General features: G+C 42.8%; 1 protein-coding gene across 1 annotated transcript; it reads left to right on the top strand.

Annotated features, from left to right (window-relative positions):
• Positions 1-15,725: 15,725 nt before the first annotated feature.
• On the top strand, positions 15,726-27,194 carry LOC139554520 (tubby-related protein 1-like). Its single transcript, XM_071367377.1, has 13 exons — positions 15,726-15,884; positions 19,739-19,862; positions 20,137-20,274; positions 20,381-20,503; positions 20,769-20,882; positions 21,135-21,317; positions 21,426-21,499; positions 22,304-22,471; positions 22,659-22,771; positions 22,894-23,002; positions 24,375-24,473; positions 25,476-25,647; positions 25,907-27,194. The coding sequence occupies exons 1-13, from the start codon at positions 15,870-15,872 to the stop codon at positions 26,038-26,040; spliced, it is 1,566 nt and encodes a 521-aa protein (XP_071223478.1). The 5' UTR covers positions 15,726-15,869; the 3' UTR covers positions 26,041-27,194.
• The last annotated feature ends 600 nt before the right edge of the window (positions 27,195-27,794 follow it).

Raw genomic sequence — 27,794 nt, 5'->3', positions numbered from 1 at the left:
CTACTACTACACCTACTACTATTAAAACTACTACTGTTACTACTAGCATATGCCCTACTAATACAACTAATACTACTACCAATACTACTAACACTAGCTACTACTACCACTACTACTACTACTATTAATACTAGCATATGACCTACTACTACTACTGCTACTACTACTAGCATATGTCCTACTACTACAACTAATACTACTACCAACACTACCAGTGCTACTGCTACTACTACTACTAGTACTACTACTACCAATACTACTACTAATACTACTAGCATATAACCTACTACTACTACTACTACTCCTACTAATATTACTACTACTATGTCTAATACTACTACTACTTCTACTACTACTTCTACTAATACTAATACTACTATGACTACTACTACTACTACTACTACTAATACTAGTATATGACCTACTACTACTACTACTAGCATATGACCTACTACTACTACTCCTACTAATATTACTACTACTATGTCTAACTACTACTACTTCTACTACTACTCCTACTAATACTAATACTACTATGACTACTACTACTACTACTACTACTACTACTAGCATATGACCTACTACTACTACCTGTTGATTTGACTAACAATACATTACTACCACACCTCTGATTCAGAGGGGTTGGGTTAAATGTGGAAGACACATTTCAGTTGAAAGCATTCAGTTGTACAATTGACTAGGTATCCCCCTTTCCCTTTCCCGTTTACTACTTCACCACCAGTATTATATTGACTAATAATATAGTACAATTCATGAACATTGTGAAAATGTATTTACAGTTAGAAGTTAGAGTGAAGCCTAAATGCAACGTAAGTACATATTCATAATGAATAACACATGATCATCACACATTTTGCTTATAGAAACATATAGCTGCAAAGTAAATATTGTAGGGGCCTGTGATTGACTACCCCTTTGGTTAAATGATCTGTGCTGTCTGGGTTCCTTGGGCCGTCCATACCCCAATGAAGTTGACCTTTTAAATGGTTATGTTAAGGGTTAGGTCTGGGTTATGGTTTTTAACTAGGCAAGTCAGAACAAATTCTTATTTTCAATGACAGCCTACCAGGGAACAGTGAGTTAACTGCCTTGTTCAGGAGTAGAACAACAGATTTTTACCTTGTTAGTTCAAGGATTCGATCTTGCAACCTTTCGGTTACTAGCACAGCATCTGGGTTAAGGTTAGTGTTTAGGGTACAGACGTCCCAAGGATCCCGTATAGAGGTGACTCTTATTCAATTTGCCTCTAATTAAAATGGCTGTATACTGTGTAATGGCTGTATAGAATCTCTCAAATGTCTGATTTGCGCCCCCATGTGGTGGTGGTGGTGCTGGCTCCTGCAACGCTTGTGGTATACTGACATTCAGCAGCATCTGGTGGTAGAAAGTGGAAACTACAACTATGCATCATATGACGAGCAATATGCCAAAACACCATTCTCCACCATTGGTAAACGCACACAGGTTTACATTCATATACTAGGATGAATGTTGAATCTTTTTTTTCTTATTGTGGCCAGGTCAGAGCACACTTTGGATAGAAGTTGACACTCCTAACCTATCAGAACTCACTATTTCTTCTAAAAAGGATTGAAAAGTCCCCAGATGGAGCAGAGCTGATTAGTGTAAGCTGTAATGGGGGGAGAGGGTAGGGTGGCGTGTCAGGATGTCTTGTCCTGGTGGGGTGGGTGGTAGTGGCGGAGACCTGTTGCCTGCTAGAAATCTGATTAACAGGTAGTAGCCCAGTTGAGGGGACCAGATCCTTTGTGGGAAATCCTCTTGGTGAAGTGGTCCTATGACCAGCCAACATGGCCAGGATCAGTATGGACCCCTGTGGGCAGTCATCGTGGAGGGCTGTGTGTGGGGAGACCACCTGACCATAACCCAGAGTACATCCAATGATCAGCACCCACTTAGAGCCAGTCAAAGGTATATATATGTAATTCAAGATGGTGTAGCAGTCAGGCGTCTTTGTCTTAATCTTGTCGTGTCCCGTGTATATATATTTTTTCTTCGCAGTTTCTTCGCATATATTTCGTATATATATATAAAAAAAAAAAATTATCCTCAACTCCAACATACTCTCCTGCAACCCGCCTCACCCAATGTGGTATGGATCTGCTATTTTCTTTACTATAGAACCGGAACCCCCAACAGAAGCTAGCCACCTAACTAGCTACCAGCTAGTAGTCAGCTAGCCACTGCTAGCGGTCATCAGCTAACCTTTAGCCCGGACAGCTCCTGCCAGTCTGCACAGTGCGATTCAACCCAGAGCATACCGGACTCTTTTTCCCCACATCTCCGGATTCCTACCGCAAACTCTGAACCTTTTCACCTGGATCATCGTAGCTAGCTAGCAGCTACCCGAGTGGCTACTCCTGGCTAACATCTCTGTCCCGAAGCAAGCACAAATTAGCCTGGAGCTAGCCTATGTTAGGCCCATCTCCCGGCTAGCTGAAGAGGTCCACTTCCTTGGGCTACGTTACCTATTTTGCCAATTGGACTGGACCCCTTTTACTGCCGACACAGAGCTCCGCCGATCCTTCACGACTGGTCTACCGACGTAATCCGCCCGAGGGGGTTTTCACAGGTTCCTCCGTCGCGACGTCCCCTGAATGCCCATTTGCTAGCCTGCTAGCCGCGGCCCGCTAGCTGTCTAGAGCATATCGGAATGTTAGCTGAAGAGGTCCATCAGCCTATTTTCTTGGGCTCCAATACCTATTTTGCCAATTGGCCTGGACCCTGTTACTACACGGAGCCCTGCCAATCCATCACTAGTCTGCCGACGTAAATGCCCGAGGGGGCTACAACTGACTCTTCCGTCATGATGTCCCCCTAAGGTTCTTCTGCTAGCCTGCTAGCCCCAGCCCGCTAGCTGTCTGAATCGCCGTGTCTCCAGCCCGCCTAGCTACTCATTAGACCCCATGATCACTCGGCTACGCATACCTCTCCCTAATGTCAAAATGCCTTGTCCATTGCTGTTTTGGTTAGTGATTATTGTCTTATTTCACTGTAGAGCCTCCAGCCCTGCTCAATATGCCCTTTTGTTCCACCTCCCACACATGCAGTGACCTCACCTGGTTTAAATGGTGTCTCTAGAGACAATACCTCTCTCAACGTCACTCAATGCCTTGGTTTACCTCCACTGTATTCAAATCCTACCATACCCTTGTCTGTACATTATGCTTTGAATCTATTCTTCCATGGCCAGAAACCTGCTCATTTTACTCTCTATTCTGAATGCACTAGACGACCAGTTGTTATAGCCTTTGGCCTGTTGATGTAGAGGTTAATCCAGGCCCTGCAGTGCCTAGCTCCACTCCCATTCCCCAGGTGCTCTCATTTGTTGACTTCTGTAACCGTAAAAGCCTTAGTTTCATGCATGTTAACATTAGAAGCCTCCTCCCTAAGTTTGTTTTAGTCACTGCTTTAGCACACTCTGCCAACCCGGATGTCCTAGCCGTGTCAGAATCCTGGTTTAGGAAGACCACCAAAAACCCTGAAATTTACATCCCTAACTATAACATTTTCCGACAAGACAGAACTGCCAAAGGATGCGGAGTTGCAATCTACTGCAGAGATAGCCTGCAGAGTTCTGTCATACTATCCAGGTCTGTGCAAAAACATTTTGAGTTTCTACTTCTAAAAATCCAGCTTTCCAGAAACAAGTCTCCCACTGTTGCTGCTTGCTAAAGACCACCTTCTGCCCCCAGCTGTGCCCTGGACATCATATGTGAATTCATTGACCCCATCTATCGTCAGAGCTCGTACTGCTAGGTGACCTAAACTGGGACATGCTTAACACCCCGGCCGTCCTACAATCTAAACTAGATGCCCTCAATCTCACACAAATTATCAATGAACCTACCAGGTACAACCCCAAAACAGTAAACATGGGCACCTTCATAGATATCATCCTAACCAACCTGCCCTCCAAATACACCTCTGCTGTCTTCAACCAGGATCTCAGCGATCACTGCTTCATTGCCTGCGTCTGTAATGGGTCTGCGGTCAAACGACCACCCCTCATCACTGTCAAACGCTCCCTAAAACACTTCAGCGAGCAGGCCTTTCTAATCAACCTTGCCCGGATATCCTGGAAGGATATTGACCTCATTCCGTCAGTAGAGGATGCCTGGTTATTCTTTAAAAGTGCTTTCCTTACCATCTTAAATAATCATGCCCCATTCAAAAAATGTAGAACCAGGAACAGATATAGCCCTTGGTTCACTCCAGACCTGACTGCCCTTGACCAGCACAAAAACATCCTGTGGCGTACAGCATTAGCATCGAACAGCCCCCGCAACTTTTCAGTGAACTTAGGAACCAATATACACAGGCAGTTAGGAAAGCAAAGGCTAGCTTTTTCAAACAAAAATTTGCATCCTGTAGCACAAACTCCCAAAAGTTCTGGGACACTGTAAAGTCCATGGAGAATAAGAGCACCTCCTCCCAGTTACCCACTGCACTGCAGCTAGGAAACACTGTCACCACCGATAAATCCACGATAATTGAGAATTTCAATACGCATTTTTCTACGGCTGGCCATGCTTTCCACCTGGCTACCCCTACCCTGGTCAACAGCCCTGCACCCCCCACAGCAACTTGCCCAAGCCTCCCCCATTTCCCCTTCACCCAAATCCAGATAGCCGATGTTCTGAAAGAGCTGCAAAATCTTGACCCCTACAAATCAGCCGGGCTAGACAATCTGGACCCTATCTTTCTAAAATTATCAGCTGCAATTGTTGCAACCCCTATTAATAGCCTGTTCAAACTCTCTTCCGTATCGCCTGAGATCCCCAAAGATTGGAAAGCTGCCGCGGTCATCCCCCTCTTCAAAGGGGGAGACATTCTAGACCCAAACTGTTAGAGACTTATATCTATCCTCCCCTGCCTTTCTAAGGTCTTCGAAAGCCAAGTTAACAAACAGATCACCGACCATTTCGAATCCCACCGTACGTTCTTCGCTGTGCAATCTGTTTTCAGAGCTGGTCATGGGGGCACCTCAGCCATGCTCAAGTTCCTAAATGATATCATAACCGCAATCGATAAGAGACAATACTGTGCAGCTGTATTCATCGACCTGGCCAAGGCTTTCGACTCTGTCAATCACCACATTCTTATCGGCAGACTCAACAGCCTTGGTTTCTCAAATGACTGCCTCGCCTGGTTCACCAACTACGTCTCAGACAGAGTTCAGTGTGTCAAATCGGAGGGCCTGTTGTCCGGACCTCTGGCAGTCTCTATAGGAGTGCCACAGGGTTCGATTCTCGGGCCGACTCTTTTCTCTGTATACATCAATGATGTTGCTCTTGCTGCTGGTGATTCTCTGATTCACCTCTATGCAGACGACACCATTCTGTATACTTCTGGCCCTTCTTTGGACACTGTGTTAACTAACCTCCAGATGAGCTTCAATGCCATACAACTCTCCTTCCGTGGCCTCCAACTGCTCGTGAATGCAAGTAAAACTAAATGCATGCTCTTCAACCGATCGCTGCCTGCACCTGCCCGCCCGTCCAGCATCACTACTCTGGACGGTTCTGACTTAGAATATGTGGAAAACTAAAAATACCTAAGTGTCTGGTTATATTGTGAACTCTTTTTCCAGACTCACCTTAAGCATCTACAATCCAAAATTAAATCTAGAATATTTCGCAACAAAGCATTCTTCACTCATGCTGCCAAACATACCCTCGTAAAACTGACTATCCTACCGATCCTTGACTTTGGCGATGTCATTTATAAAATAACCTCTAACACTCTACTCAGCAAATTGGATGCAGTCTATCCCAGTGCCATCCGTTTTGTCACCAAAGCCCCATATACTACCCACCACTGCGACCTGCATGCTCTCGTTGGCTGGCCCTCGCTTCATATTCGTCGCCAAACCCACTGGCTCCAGGTCATCTATAAGTCTTTGCTAGGTAAAGCCCCGCCTTATCTCAGCTCACTGGTCACCATAGCAGCACCCACCCGCAGCACGTGCTCCAGCAGGTATATTTCACTGGTCACCCCCAAAACCAAATCCTCTTTTGGCCGCCTTTCCTTCATGTTCTCTGCTACCAATGACTGGAACGAATTGCAAAATCACTGAAGCTGCAGACTCATATCTCCCTCTCTAAATTTAAGCACCAGCTGTCAGAGCAGCTCACAGATCACTGTACCTGTACATAGTCCATCTGTAAATAGTCCATCAAACTACCACATCCCCATACCGTATTTTTTTTTTTTGCTCCTTTGCACCCCAGTATCTCTACTTGCACATTCATCTTCTGCACATCTATCACTCCAGTGTTTAATTGTAATTATTTCACCACTATGGCCTATTTATTGCCTTACCTCCCTTATCTTACCTCATTTGCACACACATATAGACTTTTCTATTGTGGTATTGACTGTATGTTTGTTTATTCCATTTGTAACTGTGTTGTTGTTTGTGTCGCACTGCTTTGCTTTATCTTGGCCAGGGCACAGTTGTAAATGAGAACTTGTTCTCAATTAACATACCTGGTTAAATAAAGGTGAAATAAAATTTAAAAAATAACGAAATTACATTTAAAAAAAATTGAAGTTGGAATTTACATTCACCTTAGGCAAATACATTTAAACGCAGTTTTTCACAATTCCTGACATTTAATCAGAGTAAAAATTCCTTGTCTTAGGTCAGTTAGGAGCACCACTTTATTTTAAGAATGCGAAATGTCAGGATAATAGTAGAGAGAATGATTTATTTCAGCTTTTATTTCTTTCATCACATTCCCAGTGGGTCAGCAGTTTACATACACACAATTAGTATTTGGTAGCATTGCCTTTAAATTGTTTAACTTGGGTCAAACGTTTTGGGTAGCCTTCCACAAGCTTCCCACAATAAGTTGGGTGAGTTTTGGCCCATTCCTCCTGACAGAGCTGGTGTAACTGAGTCAGGTTTGTAGGCCTCCTTGCTCGCACACACTTTTTCAGTTCTGCCCACAAATGTTCAATAGGATTGAGGTCAAAGCTTTGTGATGGCCAATCCAATACCTTGACTTTGTTGTCCTTAAGCCATTTTGCCACAACTTTGGAAGTATGCTTGGGGTCATTGTCCGTTTGGAAGACCCATTTGCGACCAAGCTTTAACTTCCTGACTGATGTCCTGAGATGTTGCTTCAATATATCCACATAATTTTACATGATGCCATGTATTTTGTGAAGTGCACCAGTCCCTCCTGCAGCAAAGCACCCCACAACATGATGTAGCCACCCCCGTGCTTCACGTTTGGGATGGTGTTCTTCGGCTTGCAAGCCTCCCCCTTTTTCCTCCAAACATGGCGATGGTCATTATGGCCAAACAGTTCTATTTTTGTTTCATCAGACCAGAGGACATTTCTCCAAAAAGTACGATCTTTGTCCCCATGTGCAGTTGCAAACCGTAGTCTGGCTTTTTTATGGCGGTTTTGGAGCAGTGGCTTCTTCCTTGCTGAGTGGCCTTTCAGGTTATGTCGATATAAGACTTGTTTTACTGTGGAAATATATACTTTTGTACCTGTTTCCTCCAGCATCTTCACAAGGTCCTTTTTGCTGTTGTTCTGGGATTGATTTGCACTTTTCGCACCATAGTACGTTCATTTCTAGGAGACAGAACGCATCTCCTTCCTGAGCGGTATGACGGCTGCATTGTCCCATGGTGTTAATACTTGCGTACTATTGTTTGTACAGATGAACGTGGTACCTTCAGGCATTTGGAAATGGCTCCCACGGATGAACCAGACTTTTGGAGGTCTACAATTCTTTTCTGAAGTCTTGGCTGATTTCTTTTGATTTTCCCATGATGTCAAGCAAAGAGGCACTGAGTTTGAAGGTAGGCCTTTAAATACATCCACAGGTACACCTCCAATTGACTCATATTTTGTCAATTCGCCTATCATAAGCTTCTAAAGCCATGACATAATTTTCTGGAATTTTCCAAGCTGTTTTAAAGCACAGTCAACTTAGTGTATGTAGACTTCTGACCCACTGGAATTGCGGTACAGTGAATAATAACTGAAATAATCAGTCTGTAAACAATTTATGGAAAAATTACTTTGTGTCATGCACAAAGTAGATGTCCTAACCGACTTTCCAAAACTACAGTTTGTTAACAAGAAATTTGTGGAGTGTTTGAAAAACCTAAGTGTATGTAAACTTCTGACTTCAACTGTATTGATTTATATATATATACAGTGGGGAGAACAAGTATTTGATACACTGCCGATTTTGCAGGTTTTCCTACTTACAAAGCATGTAGAGGTCTGTAATTTTTATCATAGGTACACTTCAACTGTGAGAGACGGAATTTAAAACAAAAATCCAGAAAATCACATTGTATGATTTTTAAGTAATTAATTTGCATTTTATTGCATGACATAAGTATTTGATCACCTACCAACCAGTAAGAATTCCGGCTCTCACAGACCTGTTAGTTTTTCTTTAAGAAGCCCTCCTGTTCTCCACTCATTACCTGTATTAACTGCACCTGTTTGAACTCGTTACCTGTATAAAAGACACCTGTCCACCCACTCAATCAAACAGACTCCAACCTCTCCACAATGGCCAAGACCAGAGAGCTGTGTAAGGACATCAGGGATAAAATTGTAGACCTGCACAAGGCTGGGATGGGCTACAGGACAATAGGTAAGCAGCTTGGTGAGAAGGCAACAACTGTTGGCGCAATTATTAGAAAATGGAAGAAGTTCAAGATGACGGTCAATCACCCTCGGTCTGGGGCTCCATGCAAGATCTCACCTCGTGGGGCATCAATGATCATGAGGAAGGTGAGGGAACAGCCCAGAACTACACGGCAGGACCTGGTTAATGACCTGAAGAGAGCTGGGACCACAGTCTCAAAGAAAACCATTAGTAACACACTACGCCGTCATGGATTAAAATCCTGCAGCGCACGCAAGGTCCCCCTGCTCAAGCCAGCGCATGTCCAGGCCCGTCTGAAGTTTGCCAATGACCATCTGGATGATCCAGAGGAGGAATTGGAGAAGGTCATGTGGTCTGATGAGACAAAAATAGAGCTTTTTGGTCTAAACTCCACTCGCCGTGTTTGGAGGAAGAAGAAGGATTAGTACAACCCCAAGAACACCATCCCAACCGTGAAGCTTGGAGGTGGAAACATCATTCTTTGGGGATGCTTTTCTGCAAAGGGGACAGGATGACTGCACCGTATTGAGGGGAGGATGGATGGGGCCATGCATCGCGAGATCTTGGCCAACAACCTCCTTCCCTCAGTAAGAGCATTGAAGATAGGTCGTGGCTGGGTCTTCCAGCATGACAACGACCCGAAACACACAGCCAGGGCAACTAAGGAGTGGCTCCGTAAGAAGCATCTCAAGGTCCTGGAGTGGCCTAGCCAGTCTCCAGACCTGAACCCAATAGAAAATCTTTGGAGGGAGCTGAAAGTCCGTATTGCCCAGCGACAGCCCCGAAACCTGAAGGATCTGGAGAAGGTCTGTATGGAGGAGTGGGCCAAAATCCCTGCTGCAGTGTGTGCAAACCTGGTCAAGAACTACAGGAAACGTATGATCTCTGTAATTGCAAACAAAGGTTTCTGTACCAAATATTAAGTTCTGCTTTTCTGATGTATCAAATACTTATGTCATGCAATAAAATGCAAATTAATTACTTAAAAATCATACAATGTGATTTTCTGGATTTTTGTTTTAGATTCCGTCTCTCACAGTTGAAGTGTACCTGTGATAAAAATTACAGACCTCTACATGCTTTGTAAGTAGGAAAACCTGCAAAATCGGCAGTGTATCAAATACTTGTTCTCCCCACTGTATATATATATATATTTATATTTATTTATACAGTACCAGTCAAAAGTTGGGACACTGTCACACCCTGATCTGTTTTACCTGTCTTGTGCTTGTCTCCACCCCCCACCAGGTGTCTCTGATTTGTTTAATTATTCCCTATGTATTCATTCTTGTGTTTTCTGTTTGTCTGTGGCCAGTTCGTCTTGTCTTGTTAAGCCTGCCAGTGTGTTTTTCCGTCCTCCTGTTTTTCTAGTCCCTGTTTTGTAGTCCTCCCGGTTCCAACCTTTTCTGCCTGCCCTGACCCTGAGCCCGCCTGCCATACCATTCTGTCTGCCCTGACCTCGAGCCTGCACCTATCTGACTCTGACCTGGTTTACGAACTTCTGCCTTTCCTCGACCTGCCTCTTGCCTGCCCCTTGTCTATTAATAAATATCAGAGACTCAAATCATCTGCCTCCTGTGTCTGCATTTGGGTCTCATCCTGTGTCGTTATAGTATGAACTGTCCATGACTGACCCAGCAGACTCGGACCAGCTCCGCAACACTGTCTCCCTGCATGGAGACACAATTGGAAGAAATGAGGAGCTACTCCAGAACCTTTTGGAAGGACTCCATACTTTGGCAGAACGCCATGACCAGGATTTCAACTCATTACTAGAGCAATTCTGTGCACTATCTATCAGGCAGCATGCCACAACTGCAGACCTCCCGGACGCTCACCACTACCAGTGGTGATTTTGTCCAGCCTACCCCGGCTTCCCGAGAACCCCGCTTACCTCCTCCGGAGTGCTATGCTGGGGATCCTGGAACCTGCCGGGCGTTTCTTTCCCAGTGCTCCCTCATCTTTGAGCTGCAGCCCTCTTTGTTTCCTTCGGATCGTTCGAAGATATCATATCTCATAACGCTTATGTCTAGATGGGCGCTCACCTGGGCTACGGCGGTTTGGGAGCAACAATCTGCCATTTGCCTTTGTCTCGAGGATTTAGTGATGGAGGTGAGGAAGGTGTTCGCTTCTCCGGTGTCCGGGAGAGAGGCGGCCCGAAAGCCACTTCTACTATGTCAAGACTCACATACTGTGGTAGACTATATGGTAGACTTTCGCATATTGGCCGCCAAGAGTGTCTGGAATCCGGAGTCCCTGTTCGACACCTTCCTTCATGGATTATTAGAGGAGATTTAAGACGAGCTCACAGCTTAGGAGTTACCCTTGGACCTTGGCTCCCTCATAGCCTTAACCATAAGGATCGATGGGCTCCTACGGATACGCAGGAGGGAGAGGTCAGTTCTCGGCCACACTCGCTTGTCCACGGCTGCTTTTTCCCCTTGGAAGAACCCCGGAAGTCCCCGACGACGGCATTCCCAAGAGGATCCGAAGTTACGCGAGCCCCATCGGGAATCATCGGAGACTCGTTTACTCCAGAGCCTATGCAACTGGGCAGAGCTAGATTGTCGCCTAAGGATCGTTTACGCAGGCAGAGCTCCAACAGTTTCCTGTATTGTGGTACTACAGGACATCATATATTCACCTGTCCAGTAAAAGACCAGGCTCATCTGTAGGTATGTGTATGCTGGTGGGCCATACAGGGAGTCTCCAAACTCCTATTACTCATACTCCTCCCCATGTTATCCTGCTGTGGGGTGACTGGTCTAAATCTCTCCGGGTGCTCATTGACTCTGGGGCTGACTAAAGCTTTGTGGACGCTACTCTAGTATCTGAGCTGGGTATCTGCACACAACTCCTCTCCCTTCCCATGGACGCTAGAGCACTGGACGCACGCTCCAATGGCAGGGTCACTCACAATAAATCAAATCAAATGTATTTATAAAGCCCTTCTTACATCAGCTGATATCTCAAAGTGCTGTACAGAAACCCAGCCTAAAACCCCAAACAGCAAGCAATGCAGGTGTAGAAGCAATACGGTTCCCATTAACCTGTGAGTGTCGGGAAATCACGGTCCATACAGCTTCTACTTATTGAATCTCCCCATGTTCCTGTATTGGGATTTTCATGGCTCCAGAGGCGCAACCCCCTGATTGACTGGACCACTGGATCTATCCTGGGTTGGAGCCCGTTCTGCTACTCACATTGCCTTAAGGCGGCACAGCCTGCCCCGGGACGTCCTCCTGTGGGCTCTGGAAAAGCCTTGGATTTCTCCACCGTTCCCGCAGAGTACCAGGACCTCCTGGAGGTGTTCAGCAAGGTTCGCGCAACCTCCCTTCCTCCGCATTGTCCCTTCGATTGTGCCATTGATCTCCTCCCGGGCACCACACCACCGCATGTGCGGCTATATTCCCTGTCTGGCCCTGAGACCAAGACCACGGAGGAGTACATTGAGTACTCTCTGGCTGCTGGGAGCATTCGTCCTTCTGCCTCTACTGCCGGCGCAGGTTTCCTCTTTGTAGAAAAGAAGGACAAGACCCTGCGTCCATTTATCGACTGACGGGGTCTCAATGACATCACTGTAAAGAATTGTTACCCTCTACCACTCCTCTCCTCGGTATTTGAACCTCTCCAGGGGGCAACCATCTTTTCTAAGTTGGACCTTAGGAACGCCTACCACCCAGTTCGGATACGGGAAGGAGACGAGTGGAAGACAGCCTTCAAAACGGCTAACGGACACTACGAGTACCTGGTCATGCCGTTTGGACTCAACAATGCTCCCACAGTGTTCCAGGCCCTGGTCAACGATGTGCTCCATGACATGATGAGTCGGTTTGTGTTTGTCTACCTCGATGACATCCTTGTTTTCTCCCGTTCTGCTCAAAAGCATGTCCTCCATGTCCAACAAGTCCTCCGGAGCCTCCTGGAGAACCAATTGTTTGGGAAAGCAGAGAAGTGTGAATTCCATCGCTCCACTATCTCTTTTCTGGGATACGTCATCGCTAGAGGGAACGTTCAGATGGATCCTGACAAGGTGAGAGTGGTGGTGGATTTGCCCCAACGCACCTCTAGAGTGTAGCTGAATCGTATTCTGGAATTTGCACATTTCTACCGCCGCTTAGTTCGGTGTTACAGCACCCTGGCTTCTCCCCTCTCTGCACTCACTTCTTCTAAGGTGCCTTTCACATGGTCCCCAGCTGCCGATAGGGTGTTTTTGGATCTCAAGCATCAATTTTGCAAATGTATAAAAAATAAAAAAGCGGAAATATCACATTTACATTTACATTACCCTTCACTCAGTACTTTGTTGAAGCATCTTTGGCAGCGATTACAGCCTCGGCTCTTCTTGGGTATGACTCTACAAGCTTGGCACACCTGTATTTGGGGAGTTGATCCCATTCTTCTCTGCAGATCCTCTAAAGCTCTGTCAGCTTGGATGGGAAGCATTGCTGCACAGATATTTTCAGGTCTCTCCAGAGATGTTTGATCGGGTTCAAGTCCAGGCTCAGGCTGGGCCAATCAAGGACATTCAGAGACTCCTGCATTGTCTTGGCTGTGTGCTTAGGATCATTGTCCTGTTCGAAGGTGAATCTTTGCCCCAGTCTGAGGTCCTGAGGACTCTGGAGCAGGTTTTCATCAAGAATCTCTCTGTACTTTGCTCTGCTCATCTTTCCGTTGATCCTGACTAGTCCCCCAGTCCCTGCCGCTGAAAAACATCCCCACAACATGATGCTGCCACCACCATGCTTCACCGTAGGGATGGTGCCAGGTTTCTTCCAGACATGTCGCTTGGCATTCAGGCCAAATCTTGGTTTCATCAGACCAGAGAATCCTGTTTTTCATGGTCCGAGAGTCTTTCGGTGCCATTTGGCAAATTCCAAGTGGGCTGTCATGTGCACTTTGCTGAGGAGTGGCTTCTGTCTGGCCACTGTACCATAAAGGGCTGATTGGTGGAGTGCTGCAGAGATGGTTGTCCTTCTGGAAGGTTCAGAGTGACGATTGTGTTCTTGGTCACCTCCCTGACCAAGACCCTTCTCCCCCTATTGCTCAGTTTGGCCAGACGGCCAGCTCTAGGATGAGTCTTGGTGGTTCCAAACTTCTTCCATTTAAGAACGATGGAGGCCACTGTGTTCTTGAGGATCTTCAATGATGCAGAAATGTTTTGGTAACCTTTCCTAGATCTGTGCCTCGACACAATCCTGCCTTCCCAAATCATGTCCAATCAATTGAATTTACCACAGGTGGACTCCAATGAAGTTGTAGAAACATCTCAATGATGATCAATGGAAACAGGATGCACCTGAGCTCAATTTTCGAGTCTCATAGCAAAGGGTCTGAATACGTATGTAAATAATGTGGCAGACTAGGGGGTTTGGTCAAAACGTTTACACAGACCAGACACGGACAGAGTAGGATTACCTCGGTTTCAAGGGTGTTTATTTGAATAACAAACCAGAATAAAAGAATAGGTGTCCCCGATGAGACCCTCACAAGATACAGGTCTTGCTGTATCCTGTGGGGAACAAAAACTGAACTCCCTCCTTTTACCTCTGGAACCGTCCCCAACTATACGGTAGTAACCTTTCTTCCCCCAGTCCCTTCTCCCGTGTGCTGCCCTTCTGGCAGCTTTATGGGACCCGTCCAGAAGGTGAGCAATCAGCCCTTGATTACTCACCAACCACAATCAGCCCCAATTAGTCCTGGCCGGAGAGCCCGTCGAGACCTGGCACGTCCAGCAGAGGAAGTCATCGCCTCGTGATGAATACTCCGTCTGTCACCAGGCCTCGACGAGTCTCCCCCTGGTGGCTGACCTGCTGTACGTTACAATAAGGTATTTCTGTTTTTTATTTTTAATACTCAAAAAATTCAAGAAACCTGTTTTCGCTCTGTCATTATGGGATATTGTGTGTAGATTGATGAGGATTTTTTATATTTTATTTACTCCGTTTTAGAACAAGGCTGTAACGTAACAAAATGTAGAAAAAGTAAAGGGATCTGAATACTCTCTGAATGCACTACATGTATTAGGACGAGCAATGTCGAAGTGACATTGACTAAAATAGAGTAGAAAAGAATACAGCATATACATTTGAAATGAGTACAGCTAAATGTAAACATTATTAAAGTGACAAGTGTTCCATTATTAAAGTGGCCAGTGATTCCATGTCTATGTATATAGGGCATCAGCCTCTAAGGTGCAGGGTTGAGTAACCGGGTGGTAGCCGGCTAGTGATGGCCTTGAGATAGAAGCTGTTTTTCAGTCTCTCTGTCCCGGCTTTGATGCACCTGTTCTGACCTCACCTTCTGGATGAAAGTGGGGTGAACAGGCCGTGGCTCGGGTGGTTGATGTCCTTGATGAACTTGTTGGCCTTCCTGTGACACCGGGTGCTGTAGGTGTCATGGAGGGCAGGCAGTGTGCCCCTGGTGATGCAGACCAATAATAATAATGGCACAAACCAACCTCTGCTGGGATGTGTTCTGGAGAGTGCAATTCTATAGATATACATTTTGTAGAACAGACATCACACTCTATCATGAAGAATAATGAATACTGTCAGCTCTATTCAACACAATGTCATTTCTGTCGTGCCAGAACGAGTGTCTGAGTAAAATAACTATTAAAAAGTGTCATGCTATTTCATAATGTATTCCACTGGTCTCAAGATGAGTCCACTCCACAGAAGGTGAAAGTCCACCATAACAAAAACCACATCTAGGTAGCTGGGCGTGTCTTTTTTGTCCATAGTTAAGACACTAGCTGTTCATCTACATGTCTATTTGCGCCACTTTTTTTGGTCATGTGAGAATAAATTGTTGTGTCCGAGACAAAGTTGGTTGGTTATGAGTCACATCGACCATTACATCCAGGAGGGGGGTGTCAAGATGTATATAGTGGACCTGTGCTTGTCCTCTGTGTACTCGTAACACACTCCTCACCCCTAGTCCCACGCCATGTTGGTTCGTCCTGTTGACGTGTCTCTGTCTCTGAAGAACAGATGGTTTTACACGCAAATCCTATTATCAACTTTCTGCTGATGATGAACCATTCAGTTCAAGGCTCCTCACTCTCTTAATTAACCTCCATTGTGTTGAATTGCCTCATTTTGTCTTTCTTTTTACTAAGAACGTTTTCGGTAAAGAGGAGTTTGTAGTTTATTAGAGCCGAAGTCACTGGCCACACCATGTCTGCAGAGAAGGTAACGTTATAGAAACTGTGTTTTGAAGAGCTTTTGTTGTTGAAAGGATGTGAGAGAGGGAATAATGGTGATGAACTTAGAGCATTTCTTTATGTAGCATTTTCATTCAGACATACCGTCATGGCGTTTAGATGAATACAGATGAATGACTTAAAGTTATTCCCTCTAGATCGTTAGACAATTCACTGGATAGAAGACCAGTTGCAGTTGTACAGTTGTAGTTGATTTCCCCCAGCCTGGCCTGTTGTCCATAGTAGTGCTGGTTATGTAGAATTAGCCACTGAGTTGTGTGGAGGTTCTGGGATAAATGTGCTGTAGTGTGGGAAAGACTTGGGAGGGGGTTCTATGTTGTCTGTCATTCATGAAACAACCAATCATGTCTCTCCTCCTATTTTATGGACATACTACCCAGATTTATTTCAGAGAGAGTGTTGTTAATGGACTGTGGTTGTCATTGGCTATCACGTCATGGTGAAAAACCCACAGGTGGTAAGATGAGAGTGGATCATTTGCCTCTTCCTTCTCTGCCCCACTGTCAGAGGCCTCATGTCCATTAAAACTGAGGGGGAAGGATTTACCTATCTGAAGGATACAAAAATATGAAAAATATTGTTTCCTTAAACATATTGATGCAATGATTTTGAATTCGGTCATCGGTTTCCCCCCTCACAATTGCCTGACGGCTTTGCCTGTAGGCTGCGCCTGTAGGCTGCCATTACTCAAGTGACAGCTTGTCTAAGGTGAGGACAGAAATAGAGCCACATCTTAATCGGATTACCGTGGACATCCATCGCTGCACCCCGTCAGTCAGTGTTCAAATGACCAGCAGGATCACAGTGGCTGACATCCTTATCCTCGGTGTCTTGGGATGCTGGGTTGTGGTGTGTTGTGTTGAAAGGGATTTCTGGGAGGTTGGTTGACATAATACCAGATCAAGGCTCATATAGTGGACAACTTTCTGGTTACTGTGGGACATGGGACTAATTGGGAGAGAAGCTGTATGTGCTTGTGTTTGAATAGAGTTGGGTTGTCCTGTGCACTTCCAACTGCACACGAGTGTTTTTGAGGATGCAAGTAAAACATCTGCCCAATTTCAGTTACATTTGGATTGATTTAAAAGACCAGAGCCATTACTTTCTATACTTGTTTTCCGGAGCAGCCTTGTGCAGTTGATATGTAAATCTCTAAAACACTATTACTACAACTAATATACAACTACAAAACCTCTGTAACACTGGATGTGACGCAACATGTTCACGTGACTGAGGCAGCTGACTGTGATTTTCTCAGTCCTGACCAGTTTGTTAGGTCACTGTGTCATTAGGACAGGTTACATAAAATAGATTAACTAGAATATTCTAATGATTATTATCTGTTCCAAATGAAGATATTAATGGATTGATTATTATTTCCTTTTTGAAAGCAAATCAGTTATAGGAAAATGTCTTGAAACTCTGTACTAAGAAAATATGCATTTTTGGATAATCAAGTGTACTGTATTTATAGTAGTGTGATTTGAAATGTACAGTGTTTGACTTGTTTCTGTCTCCATACCTTTCTGCTTGCACATTCCACTGTCTTTTGAATGGTAAGTCACTAAAATCCTCATGCTCCTAAGCACACATTTCCAGTGGTGGGAAAAAGTACATGCATATGCAATAAGTAAAAACACATTATCTAACTGGGGACAGCTAGCTAACATAATGTCAGAAAGCACGATGCGCTTGCCAGTTAACTTTCATCATATTTCTGAGTTAGTCAGATATTAGTTTAGAAAGACTTGAAATTGGCATGGGACTAACTAGCTAGCAAGCCACCAGCTAGATGCTTATCAAAGGTAGATAGCTTGTTGGTTAATTTTACAAAAGAAATCGACCAATATACAGTACCAGTCAAAAGTTTGGACACACCTACCCATTCCAGTTTTAAAAAAAAGTTTACTATTTCTACATTGTAGAATGATAGTGAAGACATCAAAACTATGAAATAAAACATATGAAATCATGTAGTAACCAAACAAATCAAAATATAAACAAATCAAAATATTTTTTATATTTGAGTTTCTTCAAAGTAGCCACCCTTTGCCTTGATGACAGCTTTGCACACTCTTGACATTCTCTCAACCAGCTTCACCTGGAATGCTTTTCCAACAGTTTTGAAGTAGTTCCCACACATGCTGAGCACTTGTTGACTGCTTTTCCTTCACTCTGCGGTCCAACTCATCCCAAACCATCTCAATTGGGTTGAAGTCGGGTGATTGTGGAGGCCAGGTCTTCTGATGCAGCACTCCATCACTCTCCTTCTTGGTCAACTAGCCCCTACACAGCCTGGAGGTGTGTTGGGTGATTATCCTGTTGAAAAACAAATAATAGTCCCACTAAGCGCAAACCAGATGGGATGGCGTATCGCTGCAGAATGCTGTGGTAGCCATGCTGGTTAAGTGTGCCTTGAATTCAAAATAAATCACGGACACCATTTTTTATTTTACAGATAGCCAGGGGCACACTCCAACAGTCAGACATAATTTACAAACAAAGCATGTGTGTTTAGTGAGTCTGACAGATCAGAGGTAGTAGGGATGACCAGGGATGTCCTCTTGAATTGGACCATTTTCCTGTCCTGCTCAGCATTCAAAATGTACCAATAACTTTTGGATGTCAGGGAAAATGTATGGAGTAAAATTATTTACATTATTTTCTTGAGGAATGTAGTGAAGTAAAATTACAGATAAAGTACAGATACCCCCAAAACTACTTAAGCAGTACTTTAAAGTACTTTTACATAAGTACTTTACACCAGTGCACATTGACATACATGCATGCTTCATGCAAAAGGTAGAGTTACAGAGTTTATTGGTTGTGATAGGATGATTAAAAATATTGTAGTTATTCCACAATACTAACCTAATTGACAGAGTGATAAGAAGGAAGCCTGTACAGAATACAAATATTCCAAAACATGCAGCCTGTTTGCAACAAGGCACTAATGTAATACTGCAAAAAATGTGACAAAGCAATTCACTTTTTGTCCTGAATACAATGCGTTATGTTGGGGGCAAATCCAATACAGCACATTACTGAGTACCACTCTCCATATTTTCAAGCATAGTGGTGGCTGCATCATGTTATGGGTATGCTTGTAATCGTGAAGGACTGGGGAGTTTTTCAGGATAAAAAATAACCTGGAATGGAGCTAAGCACAGGCAAAATCCTAGAGGAAAACCTGTTCAGTCTGCTTTCCACTAGACACTGGGAGATGAATTCACCGTTTAGTTGGACAATAACCTAAAACACATGGCTAAATCTATACTGAAGTTGCTTATCAAGAAGGCGAGGAATGTTCCTGAGTGGCCGAGTTACAGATTTGACTTAAATCAACTTGAAAATCTATGGCAAGACCTGAAAATGGTTGTTTAGCAATTATCAATAACCAATTTGACAGCGCTTGAAGAATTTTGATAATTATCATGTGCAAATGTTGGAAAATCAAGGGACTAACCCAGAAAGATTCACAGCTGTAATCGCTGCCAAAGGTTCTTCTACAAAGTATTGACTCATGGGTGTGAATATTTATGTAAATGAGATATTACTGTTTTTCCTTTTCAATAAATGTGCTTCAATTTCTAAAATCATGTTTTCACTATTTCATTATGGGGTATTGTGTATAGATGGTTGTGAAAAAACATATATTTAATCAATTTTGAATTCAGTCTGTAACACAACAAAATGTGGAATAAGTCAAGGGGTAAGTCAACACTTTCTGAAGTGATCTGTGTCATCTGTCTCTGGTGTCTGACCCTCTCTCCTCTCCTCATCTCATACCTGACTCTTCTTCCTATAGATAATGCTTTCTAGAAGCCAAAGAAGAAGAAGGCAGAGACAGCGAGCTCAGCCACCAATGGTGCCGACGCAAAGCCCAAAAAGCCCAAGAGCAAGAAGAGCGATGACCTGTCTGGAGAGGAGAGTCCTGCAGTTCAAAGTACGGACAGTTCCGATGAGATATCTTCCAAAGAGATATATGGAAATTATTGTGTGAAAGATCACCATTTTGCCAGCAAACAGACTGTCTGAGAACCCAGGCGAAGTCAACTTGCTGCCAAAATGTTGATTCTTAAAAAAATATTTTTAATCTGAGATAGAGTGAGCGGCTTAAAAATGTAATGAATAAATTTATCAAAACATTACATTTCTTTGGAGGTCATCCCTCAATCTTCTTAACGATGTTGTTTATTTTCATTACGTTTGTCAAATAGATGGAAAAAAGGTAAAGAAAAAGAAAGCAGATGAAGAAAAAACTGAAACAGAAAAAGTGAAAGAGAAGGGGAAAGGGATAGAAAAAGAGAAAGACGAGCCAAAGAAGAAAACAAAAAGTGTGCCAAAGAAAAAGAAAGGTGAGCAGTCAGAAACATAACTGGTATTATGCTCAAGATGAACTGCATGTTATAGCATCAAACTTCTGTAAAACCCAATAAAATGTACTCTTCTTTTCTGCCCAAGGTTCAGATACAGAAGATGACGACGATGATGATGAGGAAGAGACTCCACAAAAGAAGACAAAGAAAAAGACCACAAAGGAAGGTTCTGAAAAAGATGGCAAAGAGAAGAAATCCAAAGCTAAAGGTGGGCAGATGTATAGGAAAGCAATTTTCTTAAAGGAGTTCGTAGACAACAAGAATAAGACCTGTTTTAAGAGGATTAGGTAGGAGATTGAATTGTAATGTTGAGTGAAAGGAAACACGAGTCCTGCACACGAGGCGGAAGGCCACAGCCTTATGCTGTCATCACCTAACAAGCTGTTGCAGATTACACAACAAGACAGTGTGCAAAACATATAAACGAAATAGCATCACTGATAGAAGTATTTTCGTCTCACGTTTTTTTACAGATGACAAAGAGTCTGACAAAAAATCAAAGAAAGACACCAAGAAAAAGGAACCAGCTTCTCTCTTCTCTGTAAATGGAGATAAGGATAAGTCAGACTCCAAGAGCAAGAAGAAAGGTACAGTAAGCCTTAACACTACAGCTTTAAGTACTCATTTTAAACTGCTGCAACTTTAGGGATAATGATTGACTTTGTGGTTGAGAATCAATAACCAATCGTCATGTATGATTTGTGTCTAAACATCTCCAACATCGGAAGTCTCACACCCCTTCTGCAAGAGCACATACTGCAGTGTCACAGTACCATTGGTAAAGCACTGTAGGTACACTGTGATACGATCATAACCTGAAGTGTATTCGCTTAAACCAGCAGCCAAATCAGATAGTGAAGACAGCGAACCAGAAACCAAGTCCAGCAAGTCAAAATCAAAGAAGAAGGAGAACGCCAACCCAGCATCCATGTTCTCAGCAGGGGGGGAAAAGGACAAGGACAAAGACAAGGACAAAGACAAGGACAAAGACAAGGACAAGAAGAAGAAGAAGAAAAGCAAGTGTTTTCTGTTATAATTAAATCAGCTCCGGTGTTTGACCATATTCCTGCTGGTCAGTAAAATAAAGTTGTCTGATATTTCCCTAACGTTCTATTTCCTACCAGCCAAAGCATCAGACAGTGATGATTCTGACTCCGAGGCAGAAAAAGGAAAAAAGAAAAAGGGAAAAGGGAAGAAGAAAAAGGTTTGTGTCAGTTTAGTTAGCTAGGTCATAGTCTGTTTAGTTAGCTAGGTCATAGACTGTTTAGTTAGCTAGGTCATAGACTGTTTAGCTAGCTAGGTCATAGTCTGTTTAGTTAGCTAGGTCATAGTCTGTTTAGTTAGCTAGGTTATAGTCAGTTTAGTTAGCTAGGTCATAGTCTGTTTAGTTAGCTAGGTCATAGTCAGTTTAGTTAGCTAGGTCATAGACTTTTCAGTTAGCTAGGTCACAGTCTGTTTAGTTAGCTAGGTCATAGTCTGTTTAGTTAGCTAGGTCATAGACTGTTTAGTTAGCTAGGTCATAGTCTGTTTAGTTAGCTAGGTCATAGTCTGTTTAGTTAGCTAGGTCATAGTCTGTTTAGTTAGCTAGGTCATAGTCTGTTTAGTTAGCTAGGTCATAGTCTGTTTAGTTAGCTAGGTCATAGTCTATTTAGTTAGCTAGGTCATAGACTTTTCAGTTAGCTAGGTCACAGTCTGTTTAGTTAGCTAGGTCATAGTCTGTTTAGTTAGCTAGGTCATAGACTGTTTAGTTAGCTAGGTCATAGTCTGTTTAGTTAGCTAGGTCATAGTCTGTTTAGTTAGCTAGGTCATAGTCTGTTTAGTTAGCTAGGTCATAGACTGTTTAGTTAGCTAGGTCACAGTCTTGCCACAGTGATGGCGGGTGGGGTATACAATTCTGCAATCCTTTGATAAAGTATTACGTATAAATTAACCTAAAAGGTCCCCAAATGAACATTGGTTAGAGATGCTGATAAGCTTATAACCATATTTTTTCCTGTCCCACATCCAGGAGGAGAGGCCTCCGTCCCCGGACATTGAGTTTGACAGCCTGGAGGAGTTTGTTCTGCAGCCAGCCCAGCAGGGGGTGACTGTCAAATGCAAGGTGACCCGGGACCAGAGGGGCTTGGACAAAGGCCTATACCCCACATACTATCTCCACCTGGACAATGAAAAGAAGGTGAGGCACTCTCAGAGGACAGGTTTAGGGGGTTTACTGTCACACACAGCTTTAGAGATTTGAGATTCATTTTGAAACCAATCCGAGATGGAGCCAACGAGCATAAAACCACGTTGTGGACTTGTGATACAGTATGATATGCATTTCAGGAATCATTGTCCAGGGGATTAATTATGTGTTTTTACAGGTCTTTCTACTGGCTGGGAGAAAACGAAAGAAAAGCACAACCTCCAATTACCTTATCTCCATAGACCCCACAGACTTGTCTCGGGGTGGAGAAAATTTCATTGGAAAGTTGAGGTATGCTGTAACCTACATTTATAGATCAAACTGTAACATTTCCATAAAACATATTTTATTGCAACTGTAATCAGGCATTTCATAAACTTGTGTAATTCACGGAGTGATTCTTTACACCATAGGTCCAACTACTTGGGCACGAAGTTCACAGTGTTTGATAATGCACTGCACCCAGACAGAGCTCTACCAGACATGTCCAACGCTCGCCAAGAATTAGCAGCCATTATTTACGTAAGGCTTTGAAATGTACATTAATGAACCATTTATAAAGGTTTTTCCAAAGGGTTCATAAGTATTTTATAAACTGCTAATTATTATGGTATAGAAAAAGGGGTTATAAAGGGTTTGTAAAGGGGCTATAAGTATACTGAACAAAAATATAAATGCAATATGCAACAATTTCAAAGATTTTACTGAGTTACAGTTCATATTAGGAAATCAGTCAATTGAAATCAATTCATGAGGCCCTAATCTATGGATTTCACATGACTGGGAATACAGATACGCATCTGTTGGTCACAGATACCTTAAAAAAAGGTAGGGGCCTGGATCAGAAAACCAGTGTGACCCCCATTTGCCTCATGCAGCGTGACACATCTCCTTCACATAGAGTTGATCAGGCTGTGGATTGTGGCCTGTGGAATGTTGTCTCACTCCTCTTCAATGGCTGTGTGAAGTTGCTGGATATTGGCGTGAACTGAAACACGCCGTTGTACACATTGATCCAGAGCATCCCAAACATGCTCAGTTGGTGACATGTCTGGTAAGTATGCAGGCCATGGAAGACATGGGACATTTTCAGCTTCCAGGAATTGTGTACAGATCCTTGCGAAGTGGACCGTGCATTATCATGCTGAAACATCAGCTGATGGCGGCAGATGAATGGCACGACAATGGGCCTCTGGATTTCGTCACGGTATCTCTGTGCCATCGATAAAATGCAATTGTGTTTGTTGTCTGTAGCTTATGCCTGCCCATACCATAACCCCACCGACCACCATGGGGCACACTGTTCACAACGTTGATGTCAGCAAACCATTCGCCCACACAACGCCATACACGTGGTCGGCGGTTGGACATACTCCCAAATTTTCTAAAACGATGTTGGAGGCAGCTTATGGTAGAGGAATGAACATTAAATTATCTGGCAACACCTCTGGTGAATATTCCATGAGCCAGCATGCCAATTGCACGCTCCCTCAAAACTGTGTTGTGTGACAAACCTGCACATTTTAGAGTGACCATTTATTGTCCCCATCACAAGGTGCACCTGTGTAATGATCATGCTGTTTAATCAGCTTCTTGGAATGGCACACCTGTCAGGTGGATGGATTATCTTGGTAAATGAAAAATTAACAGGGATGTAAACAAATTTGTTCACAAAATCTGAGAGAAATAAGCTTTTTGTGCGTTTCAGCTCATGAAACATGGGACCAACACTTTACATGTTGCATTTATATTTTTGTTCAATGTAGTTCATAGACTGTTAATTATTAGATTGTTATTACAAAATCTTAGTTTAAATTGATCTATGATGGAATCCAACTTCCCTAAAAATGTCATTCCTAATTCCGCTTCTTATCTCTCTGACCTTTGGGTATAGGAAACAAATGTCTTGGGAATGAAGGGTCCCAGAAGGCTGACCGTTATCATCCCAGGGATGGGAAAGGACAGTGAACGAGTACCCATCCGACCTCGCAGTGTAAGCAAACCGTTGTTATACAGATGTCATTCTGTCAGAGTTATGGATGAGGACGGAACAACGGTGCTGTTCATCATGATTTCATCTTTGTAGGACGTTACATGCTGTGTAAGCTACATACAGTATGGTACAGTATATCTGATGATTTTAGCACATTATTCCTCATTATCCATATTGTTATTGTGACCAGCTGGGTCGTTCCACCAATTTGGTGCCTTTAGAGATGTGTAACTTGGTAAAACAATTACTTGATGTCACCTAATTTTAACAGTCTGTCATAAAGACCACATGTTCAACTTCATAAAATAAATATTTTCCTATTTCAAGATGTTAAATAAAAATGTGACTATAGTAAGTGCTTAGTAATAAGTGCTAAATAAAGTAAAAGGGTTGACCGAAACAGGGTTGACTGTATCAGGGTTGACCGTAACAGTGTTGATTATATCATCTTAAATCATCCTTAAATCCCCGTGTGCCATGGAGAATGAAAGCTTTTTGTGTACAAAAGGAAGTGGTAATTGAATGTAAGCTTCACAATTCTGATTTATTTTTACATTCTAGCCTGTCTATCTATGGGTAACAGTGTTGACGTGTTATGCTCGACCCGCTCAGTTTTCCACCAGAAAATGGCCAAAAAGAGTACAACCAGCTCACCTGCTTTTACAAAAAAAAAATTCAAAAGGAAGTTTCACCATATTAAAATGAGAGCTCAGTTCACGTAACAGGGTTGACCTTAAAATGAGGGACAGACGTAAATAAATCACTAATCACATGAAATAAATAATCTTCAGAAATGACTGTGTCAAAGCAACAAAATAACTCGGGCTTAAATTTTTTTTTTGTGGTCTATATTAAAGGACATTTAATTGAATATAACAGGCTTTTAAAATTCTATATTTGTGCAAAATTTCTACTTAAAATATAAATGGGAGGCAAAAGGCACTAATTTCATGGAACGACCTAGCTAATGTTGCTGCGTATCTTCCACCCCCATTTCTTCAGGACAACGATGGTTTACTGATGAAGTTCCAGAATAGAAAGTTGGACAATCTAATCGAACTCCACAACAAGACCCCCACGTGGAACGAGGAGACGGCGTCCCATGTGCTGAACTTCAACGGCAGGGTCACACAGGCCTCCATCAAGAACTTTCAGATTGTTCACAGCAAGGATTGTGAGAAAAGACTCAAACCACAAATTCTCATCCGCAATCATTACATTATTTACATATTGTTTATTTCTAGTACATATCATAAATAATACAGGTGAACAAAAGTCTAAGAATAAAAACAAGTTGAATAAGGTTGAATAGAGTCACAAAACTCCCAATATTTTCTGGGAGTTTTTAGCTAAAATGTAATTTGCCATTTTCCTGTTAAGAATAAATGTTTTTTTTGTGTGTTTAAAATATTTTATTTATTTTCTTATTCTAGTGGACTATATTGTGATGCAGTTTGGACGAGTAGCAGACGATGCCTTCACTCTGGACTATAGCTACCCTATGTGTGCAGTGCAGGCCTTTGCCATCGCTCTATCAAGCTTCGATGGCAAAATAACCTGTGAATAAGAGGGAACCATTTAGGCTCTGGTGCCTCCTCAAGCTGCTGCAACTCGTTATTGGCATACAGATGCCAACTACCAGAAAGAAGAATCTCCTTCACCATTTCTCAACATCAGTGCAAGGTACATAGAAGGACGGAAGTCCTAGATGAGATGGGGGTCCAAGTGCATTTCATATCACATGGACTGCCTCGGGATTGTTTTGTATGTTTGTGTCTCATTGCAATGATAATCATGAGCTTTTCTGGGAACCAGATTATTTTTACCAATTGGAGATCCTTGAGTGCAGTGACGGACGAGAGGGGATGCTGATGCACCATGCAAGTCTGAGCACTGGAGCTTTGGTGCTTTGGAATTGGCATTACACCATTTCAGTGTAGGGGGATGTGGACCAATTGGGGGATGAAAGTGACATCGGAAGAGTGAAAGCCTATTTTCCACCCACGTCAAGGCTTTTATAGCATAGTACATGTCCAATATTAATTCAGTCTGTTGCGTTTAATTTGGAATACAAATCCAGTAATGTGTCGGTAAAAAATTAATCTATTGGTAAAAAAATGTATATATTGGTAAAACAAAACTGTGTCTACGTGGACTTATAGAAAATTAATTTCAAAATATGTCAAAGTATATTTATTTAGGCCTACTTGTTCTTATTATTTTTAGGGTTATGTATGTTTCCATGCATTATTTGTGGTATTTCCAGATTATGAAATTGACTTAATTTTACAAATTAGAGGTTTAATTGTGAACAGTTATGAGGCAAAGGTATAAGGCACTATGCTTGTACCATGTGACTGTGGGCAGTCACAAGTGTTTCTCTAATCATCTAATTTGCTGTTCTCATTCCACTCAAGTGACAATTTTGTTGTTGTTCTGATACCTGCCTTTTTTAAGTTATATGTTCTCTCTTAGGCTAGATTCTGTCTTTGTATGTATCATGTGGACAAGAGCCTTATATTGACAGATATTGACAAATATAAGGCACTGATGTGGACCATTGTTGTTTTGATAAGGATAGTTAATATATGTTCCAAAGGTAAACAATACATTTCAGTCTCTTGTGAACTTCTCTTGATAGAAAGTCAAAGTGCAGGCTTGAAGATAACATGCTCAATAATGAATTAATCTGCAAATAAAGTATGACATGTTTAAAATGAATTCTTACAGGATAAATGTATTTTGCATACAGGAAACACCCAACATTATGCTGTATAGTTTACTGTGCATTTGACACAGTATTATATTAGTGTTAACTTGATAGATAATTGGCAACTCAATGCTCCCTGGGAACCTACATTGATTCGACCTCTTGCTTTTGAATGACACTTCTTTATGACACAATGTCAGCAGTTATGATGAGAACATTGGTTTCAAAATAATCAGTTGTTTGTTTTCTAGTTTTCTGAGACAGTCGTACTGTTCTGCAGAAGTTGTTGCCATACAAAATGTGGGGTGAGAGAAGAAACTTGAATTTAGGAGGAAAAACCTGTTTGGGCTGACAGCTGAGGATCCTGAGAGCAAGTGGAAGGTGTGCTCTCTGCCCGAACCTGCTCCGGCAGTTGTCCAAACTCGCAGAGGCAATGAAGCTAATCGCATACAAGGTTTTTTGGACAGATGCAGTGCAATTATGTGTACACTTCCTCAGAGTTGACTTCACAGAAAGTTGTCTTCTTGAAGTGTCCATGTTTAGTTAACAGAGCGAGTTATGACTATGACGCTGTTATTTTACCCACACGTTTTCTTTGTCGTCTACATTTC

Source organism: Salvelinus alpinus, chromosome 2, assembly GCF_045679555.1.
Source record: "Salvelinus alpinus chromosome 2, SLU_Salpinus.1, whole genome shotgun sequence".
Lineage (NCBI taxonomy): Eukaryota > Metazoa > Chordata > Actinopteri > Salmoniformes > Salmonidae > Salvelinus > Salvelinus alpinus.
The sequence above is the reverse complement of the archived record's forward strand: the minus strand, read 5'-3'. Positions and strand labels throughout refer to the sequence as shown.